Source organism: Cherax quadricarinatus, chromosome 50 (assembly GCF_038502225.1).
Source record: "Cherax quadricarinatus isolate ZL_2023a chromosome 50, ASM3850222v1, whole genome shotgun sequence".
In the NCBI taxonomy this organism is placed as follows: domain Eukaryota; kingdom Metazoa; phylum Arthropoda; class Malacostraca; order Decapoda; family Parastacidae; genus Cherax; species Cherax quadricarinatus.
Genome location: NC_091341.1, coordinates 1,887,543 through 1,901,083, shown reverse-complemented (window position 1 = coordinate 1,901,083; position 13,541 = coordinate 1,887,543). Strand labels below are relative to the sequence as shown.

Sequence of the window (13,541 nt, the reverse complement as noted above, 5' to 3'; positions counted from 1 at the left end):
GTATGAAAAAAAAAAATTATTTTTACCACATGAAATATTAATTTTAATACACACAAACTGAAGAAGACATGCACAATTACTACTCTACTAAGAATACAATACATGACACTTACCTTTATTGAAGATCTGGTGATGATTGATGGGATGGGAGGAGGGGAGTGTGTGGAAGTTGTTATTGTCTAGAAGGGGAATCCCCTTCCATTAGGACTTGAGGTAGCAAGTCCTTTACTGGGGTTACTTCCCTTCTTTTAATGCCACTAGGACCAGTTTGAGAGTCACTGGACCTCTGTTGCACAACAAATCTGTCCATAGAGCTCTGTACCTCCCATTCCTTTAAGACTTTCTTAAAATGGGCCATAACATTGTCATTGTACAGGTTGCCAAAACGGCTTGCAGTAGCTGTGTCAGGGTGATTTTCATCCGCAAAGGTTTGCAGTTCAACCCACTTTGCACACATTTCCTTAATCTTTGAAGTAGGCAACTTCTTCAATTTCTCTCTCCCCTCCTCTGAAGCAGTTTCCTCAGGTCTGGCCTCTTGCTGTTGAAGATGATCTTACAGCTTTTCAGTGGTTAGTTCTTCATTGTCCTCCTCCACCAACTCTTCCACATCATCCCCACTAACTTCCAACCCCAATGACTTCCCCAATGCCACAATGGATTCCAAAACTGGCATACGCTTCTCAGGGTTAGCCTCATACCCTTCAAAATCCATTTCTTATACACATTCTGGCCACAGTTTCTTCCAAGCAGAGTTCAACTTCCTCTTAGTCACTCCCTCCCAAGCCTTACCTATAAGGTTTACACAACTGAGGATGCTAAAGTGATCTTTCCAAAACTCTCTTAGAGTCAATCGAGTGTCTGAGGTCACTTCAAAGCACTTTTGAAACATAGCTTTTGTGTAGAGTTTTTTGAAGTTTGAAATGACCTGCTGGTCCATGGGCTGCAAGAGAGGAGTGGTATTAGGAGGCAAAAACTTGACCTTAATGAAGCTCATGTCCCCAGAATGTCACTCTGCCAAGTCTGAAGGATGACCAGGAGCATTGTCTAATACCAGGAGGCACTTAAGGTCCAATTTATTTTCCATTAGGTAATTTTTCACACTGGGGGCAAATGCATGGTGTAACCAGTCATAGAAAAAGTCCCTAGTGACCCATGCCCTACTGTTTGCCCTCCACAGCACACACAAATTAGCTTTGACGACATTGTTTTGCCTGAATATTCAGCTCTGGGAGTTTCAGAGTGATACACCAATAAAGGCTTCACTTTGCAATCACCACTAGCATTAGCACACATCAGAAGAGTAAGCCTGTCTTTCATAGGCTTATGTCCTGGGAGTGCCTTTTCCTCCTGAGTAATGTATGTCCTGCTTGGCATTTTCTTCCAAAACAGGCCTGTTTTGTCACAATTAAACACTTGTTTAGGTTTCATTCTTCACTATCTATGTACTCCTTGAATTCCTTCACATATTTTTCAGCCGCTTTTTGGTCCGAACTGGCAGCCTCACGATGCCTTATCACATTATGTATGCCACTACGATTCTTAAATCTCTCAAACCAACCTTTGCTGGCCTTAAATTCACTCACATCACCACTAGTTGCAGGCATTTTTCTAATTAAATTGTCATGCAACTTCCTAGCCTTTCCACATATGATCGCTTGAGAGATGGTATCTCCTGCTATCTGTTTTTCATTTATCCACACTAATAACAGTCTCTCAACATCTTCTATCACTTGTGATCTCTGTTTCGAAAACAAACTTGCACCTTTTGCAAGAACAGCTTCCGTGACTGCCGTTTTGTTGGACAAGATAGTAGCGATGGTTGATTGGGGTTTGGTATACAACCTGGCCAGCTCCGAGACACGCACCCCACTTTTGTACTTAGCTATTATCTCTTTCTTCATTTCCATAGTAATTTTCACCCTTTTTACCACAGGGTTGGCACTAGAAGCTTTCTTGGGGCCCATGTTGACTTATTTTGCAGCTACAAGCACTAAAAACACTGTGATAATATGAAATGTACCGAATGTATGCTTAGATGTGACAGCACTGGCTGGCTTGTAAACAATGGCATGCACGGGGCAGCTGAGGCCATGCGTGGGACATGTTCCAGACGAATCATGGGAGGCGAGGCAAAATTTTTGCGTTCAAATGCTTTGTATGGCGGATTTAACGTAAAGCGATGTGTTCATAAGGTGGGTGTCCACTGTAATTGTATAAATAATGTCAACCCATTCATGACTGCATATCAGAATGGCTACTTGGACATTTATTGGAAAATGACATCATATGTTTATTTTTGAACATCGGCAAAAATCAAACATTTCCCCTACTTTGAGCTCCACTTCAAGGTTTTTTCATAGCAAACCCAATCAAAATCACCTCTACTTCTATATATTTTCCATTCTATCAAATGAGACCAAGAAAACAAGAATACAACCATAAATACTATACGAAAATAGACCACAAAGTCGGCATTTTAATTAAAAAAAAAAACGGAGTTTTTTTTTCTCATGCACTACGTGCTGCAGGATTTTTTTTATATGGTGCACACTAAACACACAGACCCATTCTCTCACATGTGGGTCTACCAGCTTTCTCCTGCTTGATTTGAAGCCGCTAAAATTTATGAGTACAGTGGTCCCTCGTTTATCGTCGTTAATCCGTTCCTGTAAGTGCGACGATTATCGAAATAGACGATTTTCGAATCAATTTTCCCTATAAGAAATAATGTAAATACAATTAATCCGTTCCTGACACCCAGAAGTATTAAAACAAATTTTGTTTTACATGAAATATAGATGTAGTACATAAACAATACAATGGGACATGATGAATGAAACATTAACAGCATAACACTTACCTTTATTGGCGATTCTTTTTAGTGTACAGAAGACTGGAGGAGGAGAGAGATTGGATTAGTTACTGTTTGGAAGGGGAATCCCCTTCCATCAACACCCACGTACCAAGTCCTTTTCTGGGGTTACTTCTCTTCTCTGTTTCTTAATGCCACTAGGACCAGCTTGAGTCACTGGAGTCCTGTCTCGCAAAAAAACTGTTCAGAGAGCTCTGTTTCTGGCGTCTCTTTAACACTTCCCTAAAATGGGCCAAGACTCTGTCACTGTACAAGTTGCCAATATGGCTTGCAACATCCCTCTCACGGTGATGTTTCTCCATAAATCTTTCTATCCTACTCTACATTTCAAAAATTTCCTTAATTTCTGAAGACACCTTCTTCCATCTCTCTTCCTGCTCCTCTGCAGCAAGATTCTGAGCTGCGATCTGTTGCTCTTCCTGCTGAAGCTCTTGCAGCTCCTCAGTGATTAGCTCTTCATTGTGGTCCTCCACCAACTCTTCCACATCCCCCAAACTCACATCCAACCCCATGGAACTCCCCAATGCCACAACAGAGTTCACAACGGACCTAGGCTCATCAGGGTGAGCCACAAACCCTTCAAATTCCTTCTTGTGGACACAATCTGGCCACAATTTTCTCCAAGCAGAGTTCAAAGTCCTGGTAGTCACTCCCTCCCAAGCCTTACCTATAATGCTTTCATATTGTTCAATGATGTTTTTCTTAAATTCAATCATATTTCTCACCTTCTTTACCAAAGTCTTGGCACTAGGAGCTTTCTTTGGAGCCATGGTAGCTTATTTAGCACTTGCAAGCACTAAAATGAATGGAATATTATGAAATATTTCGTATGAACAAGTGAGGGGACTGTCGCTCACTGGTAAACAATGGCACACTGGCTGGGAAGGGAGGCTGAAACGGCTCAGAGCTGTGAGTACGCATCCAGGACGAACAACGATTAACGAGTCAAAATACCATTTGCAAGCGAATGTTTGGACGAAAATAACTTGACGATTTCCGAAAAGGATGACTATCAAGCCGGACGATTATCGAGGGACCACTGTATATATACGTCAAAAATGGTGGCTCATAAGACGTATACATGTATATACAAACAAAACAGTCAGAGGGTTAAAGTCCTGCACATATTTTTCAGCCGCTTTGTTGTCTTAACTGGCAGCCTCACCATGCCTTACCACACTGTGTATGCCACAAGGATTCTTAACCCTTTCAGGGTCCCCAGGCCCCCTCCCAAACTTGTTCTCAGGGTCACCCACATTTCAAAAAAGAAAAAAAGATTTTTTTCTTATAAAAAGACAGAGAATCTTTTCCCAGTGATAATGAGACCAAAAGTATGAAATTCAATGGAAAACTTACGAAATTATGCTCTCGTGAAGTTAGCGGTCTGGACGATGTTTACGCATCGGTGATTTTGTCCACTTTGAGCCCTATTTTCAGCCAATTCCAGTGTACTAGTTGACAAAAATCATAACTATTTTGCTAGAATTCCATTTTTTTCTATCGAATGAGTACAAGAAACCACCCATTTACCGATTTCAACTATCCAATACAGTGGTCAGAATTTAGCAATTTTGACAATTTCACACAAATTTCAAAAGATGCCAATTTCCAAATAGGGTCCAGAATAAACAAGAAAGACTATTCCATATATAGTGGACCCTCACCTAACGATATTAATTGGTACCCGAGAACGAATATCGCTAGGCGAGTTTTTTAGCATTAGCCGAGGCAAAATGTTAGCGTTAAAATGTATCGTTAGGCGAATTTAACGTTATGCGATGCCATCGTTGGTCAAAGGTCCACTGTACTTGCAACATCTGCCACATTGCTCCCCTATCCACTCTATCATATGCCTTTTCTAAATCCATAAATGCAATAAAAACTTCCTTACCTTCATCTAAATACTATTCACATATATGCCTCAATTTAACCACTTGATCTACACATCCCCTACCCACTCTGAAACCTCCTTGCTCATCCGCAATCCTACATTCTGTGTTACCTCTAATTCTTTCAATTATAACCCTACCGTACACTTTTCCTGGTATACTCAGTAAAGTTATTCCTCTATAATTTTTACAATCTCTTTTGTCCCCCTTCCCTTTATATAAAGGGACTATACATGCTCTCTGCCAATCCCTAGGTACCTTCCCCTCTTTCATACATTTATTAAACAAAAATACCAACCACTCCAACACTATACCCACCCTGCTTTTAAGATTTCTGTCATGTTCCCGTCAGTTCCAGGTGCTTTACCCCCTTTCATTCTACGTAATGACTCACGCACCTCCCCCACACTCACATCCTGTTCTTCACTCCTAAAAGATGGTATACCTCCCTGGCCAGTGCATGAAATTACCACTTCCCTTTCTTCGTCGACATTTAAAAGTTCCTCAAAATATTCTCGCCATCTACCCAAAACCTCCATCTCCCCATCTACTAACTCCCCTACTCTGTTTTTAACTGACAAATCCATTTGTTCTCTAGGCTTTCTTAACTTGTTTAACTCACTCCAAATTTTTTTCTTATTTTCATTAAAATTTCTTGACAGTGCTTTGTAAGAACCTCTCATAAGCTATCTTTTTCTCTTTTATCACACCCTTTACTTCATCATTCCACCAATCACTCCTCATTCCTCCTACACCCACAAACTTCTACCCCACATTCTAACACTGCATTTTTAAAACTATTCCAACCCTCTTCAACCCCCCCCCCCCCACTACTCATACTTGCACCAGCCCACCTTTCTGCCAATAGTTGCTTATATCTCACCTGAACTTATACACTTAGTTTATACACTTTCACCTCCCTCTTGCTTGTTGTTACCATTTTCCTCTTTTTCCCATCTACCTCTTACTCTAACTGTAGCTACAACTAAATAATGATCCGATATATCAGTTGCCCCTCTATAAACATGTACATCCTGGAGCCTACCCATCAACCTTTTATCCACCAATACATAATCTAACAAACTACTTTCATTACATGCTATATCATACCTTGTATTTATTTATCCTCTTCTTCATAAAATATGTATTACTTATTACCAAACCTCTTTCCACACAGGTATTTCCTTCCTGTTCTCTCTCCATTCATTCATTTATTCACTCTTTCTCTTTTACACAGGATTTTACAAGATTCAAATTAAAGGTCTCTCTCTCATGTGCACAAATACACACCACACAATTACACCACATACACAATAGGCCAAGTGTCTATCAAAGAGTTCCTCTGACAAATGGTAAACAAAATAAACTCATGTGACTACTGCAACCACAAATAAGTGATTAAGACGCGATCTTCTAGGGTGATTTTGCTATGTGGTGGATAAAGAACTGTGGCAATTTTATTACAACGCTGTGATTTTAATTTATGATGGTGTAACTAGAGGGGTAAAATAGCTAAACACCCATATAAGAAGGTTAGTATCTGCTAATGTCACTAACTACACATTGCTGTGCGATTAACAGTTATTTACTTATCCTACCTGTATTTACACTAATGTTGAATGTGTTAGTGACTCATATTAAAGTGTAGAAAGTACAGTAAGTAAAAAAAGTGAAGGGATAATCTTGTGGCACTGCCATGACAAATGTTTGTGTTTGAAATTCTGAGAGCCACCACAGTATACAGTTTATATATAAATTGATTATCAACAAGAGCGTCTCAGGAAAAGTAACAAATTAATTAATTAGTAGTTTCCTGGATACCAGTCAATACATGCAGTGTTTTCATATCCTTTGCATCATCAATACTAAAATGTGAGGATACCGAAGACAATGTTTATATACAAACTAAGAGGGACTCCAAGATTTATATATCCTTTGCTTCCTTCCGTATGAATAATCAGTGTTACAATGAAAGGAAACTGAATATAATGTGAATACAGAATCTTGTATATACTGTGCATCAATTCAGTTGTTAACTTTTATTCTGTGAAAATGAATGACTTGCATATTCTGTGTTGACAAGAACTGCCCCTGCCCCATCAGTTTATATACCCTCTGCATATCTTCCTTTGCAAAAGAAGGGTTAAAAAATGAAAGAAACCTGAATATAATGTATATATAATTGTGCATCAGTTTAATTTGTACAGTCTTATTTAATGACAAACAGTGAGGGTGGTGGTGCTGGTGGTTAAAGGTATTCAAGACACAAGCCTCTGACCACTCTCTGGTACATACTGTTATTTTTATTATTGAAAATACAAGGGAAATTATAATTTTAATTTATTCTTTTATTGTAATGAATTTATTAATATGTACTAAATAGCTTATAGTATTTGCAAAAGCCTTACCCTGTCCTGCCAGCTCTGGCCTACTGCCCTGCCCTCAAAAATTAGGGAAGACTTATCCAAGAGTTATATGAAAAGTTAATTACTTAGATATATATGATAATTAATGGGTCAGAGATGTATTGTTGAATTATTATGTGACCTCTGTTGGTACAGCAAAATTGATATTCCAGTACACTGTGGAACCAAGGGTTCTGGAAAATCAGTGGTGTACCAGTAATGCATTTACTGTCAAAGCCAACAAAAGTAGAGAAATACAGGCAAAATTAATGAAAAAAAAAAGCTTGAATCTCACTATATTGAAAAGGAAACTAAGGCAACAATACTTTACCTTTCATTAACAATGAAAAGGAAAAAAATGGCATAAAGTGTACACTTACCCGGAGTTTCCAAAGGATTGGTCAGACCACTGGATGTCCAATCAAATTTTGCTGGGGGGATCTGTTCCTGGAAATCAATAACCCACTCTTTAATCCCAGTGCATGGCAAGCATGGCAGTAAAGTACAGTGTTCTATTCCCAGTTTCAAAAGTCATGTAAATTAATTATTTTCATACCTGCCTATGGAAAATAGAAAAGGGTGCTTAACAACACCCTTATTGCTAAACATAATGGGGGAAAATTCCTGGGTCTGCACCTTGATAGCAACCTGAAATTCAACACCCATATCCAACACACAAAAAAGTTTATAAAGCAGTTGGCATTCTCTCAAAGATATGTTACTATGTACCACAAACTTCACAACTTACACTATACTATTCACTGATCTACCCATAACTCACCTATGCTATTTGTGCCTGGGGTTCCACAACGAAAAACCACCTAAAATGAATAACAACACAACAAAAAGCCGTAGTGTGAATGCTCGCACAATCCACTGCTAGACAACACCCCCCCAACTCTTCAAAGACCTAAACCTACTCACTATACAAAACATTCACTCATACTATTGTGCAACCTACATTTACAGAACAATCAATTCTAATATAAATCCCGACCTGAAATGCTTTCTTGACAGTTGAAATAGGACTTATAGACACGATACTAGCCACAAAAACCTCTATGACATTAACAGTGTAAGGCTAAATCTTTTCAAAAACTCATTACAGTGAACCCTCACCATATGATGGCATCACCTTACGTTAAATCCACCATACGATACATTTTAACGCAAAAATTTTGCCTCGCCTTACGCTAAAAAACTCAGCTTACGCAATTCGTTCAAGACTCGTCCGTGTGGCCAGAGCGCGCTTCAGCTGTCCCATGGGTGCCAGTGTTTACAAGCCAGCCAGTGCGGTCGCATCCACGCATACAATCGGAACATTTCATATTATCACAGCGTTTTTCGTGATTGTACCTGCAAAATAAGTCACCATGGGCCCCAAGAAAGCTTCTAGTGCCAACCCTGTGGGAAAAAGGGTGAAAATTACTATGGATATGAAGAAAGAGATAATTGCTAAGTACGAAAGTGGAGTGCATGTCTCCGAGCTGGCCAGGTTGTATACGAAACCCCCAATCAACCACTGCTACTATTGTGGCCAAGAAAACGGCAATCAAGGAAGCTGTTCTTGCAAAAGGTGCAACTTTGCTTTCGAATAAGAGATCGCAAGTGATAGAAGATGTTGAGAGAGACTTATTGGTGTGGATAAATGAAAAACAGATAGCAGGAGATACCATCTCTCAAGAGATCATATGTAAAAAGGCTAGGAAGTTGCATGACAATTTAATTAGAAAAATGCCTGCAACTAGTGGTGATGTGAGTGAATTTAAGGCCAACAAAGGTTGGTTTGAGAGATTTAAGAATTGTAGTGGCATACATAGTGTGATAAGGCATGGTGAGGCTGCCAGTTCAGACCAAAAAGCGGCTGAAAAATATGTGAATTTAGTAAGTAAGTAAGTAAGTAAGTAAGTTTATTCAGGTATACACAAATACAGTTACATAGAATTATCATACATAGCAGCATATGTGTAGAGAACCTAGGATAACCCAAAAAAGTCAGACAGAGTGACTTATTTCCATTGGGGTCCTTTATTTCCATTGGGGTCCTTTAAGGAATTCAAGGAGTACATAGACAGTGAAGAAATGAAACCTGAACAAGTGTTTAATTGCGATGAAACAGGCCTGTTTTGGAAGAAAATACCAAGCAGGACATACATTACTCAGGAAGAAAAGGCACTCCCAGGACATAAGCCTATGAAAGACAGGCTTACTCTCTTGATGTGTGCTAATGCTAGTGGTGATTGCAAAGTGAAGCCTTTATTGGTGTATCACTCTGAAACTCCCAGTGTGTTCAAGAGAAAAAATGTCCTCAAGGCTAATTTGTGTGTGATGTGGAGGGCAAACAGTAAGGCATGGGTCACTAGAGACCTTTTCTATGACTGGTTACACCATGCATTTGCCCCCAATGTGAAAAATTACCTCCTGGAAAATAAATTGGACCTTAAGTGCCTCCTGGTATTAGACAATGCTCCTGGTCATCCTTCAGACTTGGCAGAGCAACTTTCTGGGGACATGAGCTTCATTAAGGTCAAGTTTTTGCCTCCTAATACCACTCCTCTCCTGCAGCCCATGGACCAGCAGGTCATTTCAAACTTCAAAATACTCTACACAAAAGCTATGTTTCAAAAGTGCTTTGTAGTGACCACAGACACTTGATTGACTCTAAAGAGTTTTATTATTTATTATTTTTTTTTTTATTATCACACCGGCCGATTCCCACCAAGGCAGGGTGGCCCGAAAAAGAAAAACTTTCACCATCATTCACTCCATCACTGTCTTGCCAGAAGGGTGCTTTACACTACAGTTTTTAAACTGCAACATTAACACCCCTCCTTCAGAGTGCAGGCACTGTACTTCCCATCTCCAGGACTCAAGTCCGGCCTGCCGGTTTCCCTGAATCCCTTCATAAATGTTACTTTGCTCACACTCCAACAGCACGTCAAGTATTAAAAACCATTTGTCTCCATTCACTCCTATCAAACACGCTCACGCATGCCTGCTGGAAGTCCAAGCCCCTCGCACACAAAACCTCCTTTACCCCCTCCCTCCAACCCTTCCTAGGCCGACCCCTACCCCGCCTTCCTTCCACTACAGACTGATACACTCTTGAAGTTATTCTGTTTCGCTCCATTCTCTCTACATGTCCGAACCACCTCAACAACCCTTCCTCAGCCCTCTGGACAACAGTTTTGGTAATCCCGCACCTCCTCCTAACTTCCAAACTACGAATTCTCTGCATTATATTCACACCACACATTGCCCTCAGACATGACATCTCCACTGCCTCCAGCCTTCTCCTCGCTGCAACATTCATCACCCACGCTTCACACCCATATAAGAGCGTTGGTAAAACTATACTCTCATACATTCCCCTCTTTGCCTCCAAGGACAAAGTTCTTTGTCTCCACAGACTCCTAAGTGCACCACTCACTCTTTTTCCCTCATCAATTCTATGATTCACCTCATCTTTCATAGACCCATCCGCTGACACGTCCACTCCCAAATATCTGAATACGTTCACCTCCTCCATACTCTCTCCCTCCAATCTGATATTCAATCTTTCATCACCTAATCTTTTTGTTATCCTCATAACCTTACTCTTTCCTGTATTCACCTTTAATTTTCTTCTTTTGCACACCCTACCAAATTCATCCACCAATCTCTGCAACTTCTCTTCAGAATCTCCCAAGAGCACAGTGTCATCAGCAAAGAGCAGCTGTGACAACTCCCACTTTGTGTGTGATTCTTTATCTTTTAACTCCACGCCTCTTGCCAAGACCCTCGCATTTACTTCTCTTACAACCCCATCTATAAATATATTAAACAACCACGGTGACATCACACATCCTTGTCTAAGGCCTACTTTTACTGGGAAAAAATTTCCCTCTTTCCTACATACTCTAACTTGAGCCTCACTATCCTCGTAAAAACTCTTCACTGCTTTCAGTAACCTACCTCCTACACCATACACTTGCAACATCTGCCACATTGCCCCCCTATCCACCCTGTCATACGCCTTTTCCAAATCCATAAATGCCACAAAGACCTCTTTAGCCTTATCTAAATACTGTTCACTTATATGTTTCACTGTAAACACCTGGTCCACACACCCCCTACCTTTCCTAAAGCCTCCTTGTTCATCTGCTATCCTATTCTCCGTCTTACTCTTAATTCTTTCAATTATAACTCTACCATACACTTTACCAGGTACACTCAACAGACTTATCCCCCTATAATTTTTGCACTCTCTTTTATCCCCTTTGCCTTTATACAAAGGAACTATGCATGCTCTCTGCCAATCCCTAGGTACCTTACCCTCTTCCATACATTTATTAAATAATTGCACCAACCACTCCAAAACTATATCCCCACCTGCTTTTAACATTTCTATCTTTATCCCATCAATCCCGGCTGCCTTACCCCCTTTCATTTTACCTACTGCCTCACGAACTTCCCCCACACTCACAACTGGCTCTTCCTCACTCCTACAAGATGTTATTCCTCCTTGCCCTATACACGAAATCACAGCTTCCCTATCTTCATCAACATTTAACAATTCCTCAAAATATTCCTTCCATCTTCCCAATACCTCTAACTCTCCATTTAATAACTCTCCTCTCCTATTTTTAACTGACAAATCAATTTGTTCTCTAGGCTTTCTTAACTTGTTAATCTCACTCCAAAACTTTTTCTTATTTTCAACAAAATTTGTTGATAACATCTCACCCACTCTCTCATTTGCTCTCTTTTTACATTGCTTCACCACTCTCTTAACCTCTCTCTTTTTCTCCATATACTCTTCCCTCCTTGCATCACTTCTACTTTGTAAAAACTTCTCATATGCTAACTTTTTCTCCCTTACTACTCTCTTTACATCATCATTCCACCAATCGCTCCTCTTCCCTCCTGCACCCACTTTCCTGTAACCACAAACTTCTGCTGAACACTCTAACACTACATTTTTAAACCTACCCCATACCTCTTCGACCCCATTGCCTATGCTCTCATTAGCCCATCTATCCTCCAATAGCTGTTTATATCTTACCCTAACTGCCTCCTCTTTTAGTTTATAAACCTTCACCTCTCTCTTCCCTGATGCTTCTATTCTCCTTGTATCCCATCTACCTTTTACTCTCAGTGTAGCTACAACTAGAAAGTGATCTGATATATCTGTGGCCCCTCTATAAACATGTACATCCTGAAGTCTACTCAACAGTCTTTTATCTACCAATACATAATCCAACAAACTACTGTCATTTCGCCCTACATCATATCGTGTATACTTATTTATCCTCTTTTTCTTAAAATATGTATTACCTATAACTAAACCCCTTTCTATACAAAGTTCAATCAAAGGGCTCCCATTATCATTTACACCTGGCACCCCAAACTTACCTACCACACCCTCTCTAAAAGTTTCTCCTACTTTAGCATTCAAGTCCCCTACCACAATTACTCTCTCACTTGGTTCAAAGGCTCCTATACATTCACTTAACATCTCCCAAAATCTCTCTCTCTCCTCTGCATTCCTCTCTTCTCCAGGTGCATACACGCTTATTATGACCCACTTCTCGCATCCAACCTTTACTTTAATCCACATAATTCTTGAATTTACACATTCATATTCTCTTTTCTCCTTCCATAACTGATCATTTAACATTACTGCTACCCCTTCCTTTGCTCTAACTCTCTCAGATACTCCAGATTTAATCCCATTTATTTCCCCCCACTGAAACTCTCCTACCCCCTTCAGCTTTGTTTCGCTTAGGGCCAGGACATCCAACTTCTTTTCATTCATAACATCAGCAATCATCTGTTTCTTGTCATCCGCACTACATCCACGCACATTTAAGCAACCCAGTTTTATAAAGTTTTTCTTCTTCTCTTTTTTAGTAATTGTATACAGGAGAAGGGGTTACTAGCCCATTGCTCCCGGCATTTTAGTCGCCTCATACGACACGCATGGCTTACGGAGGAAAGATTCTTTTCCACTTCCCCATGGACAATAGAAGAAATAAAAAAGAACAAGAGCTATTTAGAAAAAGGAGAAAAACCTAGATGTATGTATATATATATATGCATGTGCGTGTCTGTGAAGTGTGACCAAAGTGTAAGTAGGAGTAGCAAGATATCCCTGTTATCTTAGCGTGTTTATGAGACAGAAAAAGAAACCAGCAATCCTACCATCATGCAAAACAGTTACAGGTTTTTGTTTCACAGTCATCTGGCAGGACGGTAGTACTTCCCTGGGTGGTTGCTAAAGAGTTTTGGAAAGACCAATTTAGCATCCTCAATTGTGTAAACCTTATAGGTAAGGCCTGGGAGGGAGTGACTAAGAGGACGTTGAACTCTGCTTGGAAGAAACTGTGGCCAGAA

General features: G+C 40.0%; 1 protein-coding gene across 5 annotated transcripts in view; it reads right to left on the bottom strand.

Annotated features, from left to right (window-relative positions):
- The window catches only part of Afti (aftiphilin), a 223,700-nt gene that overhangs the window by 55,154 nt on the left and 155,005 nt on the right, over nt 1-13,541 (bottom strand). For all 5 annotated transcript variants that reach the window (XM_070095388.1, XM_070095390.1, XM_070095392.1 and 2 more), the window contains exon 6: nt 7,547-7,613. In XM_070095388.1, coding sequence (XP_069951489.1) covers nt 7,547-7,613 — 67 coding nt within the window. The remainder of the gene's footprint in view (nt 1-7,546; nt 7,614-13,541) is intronic.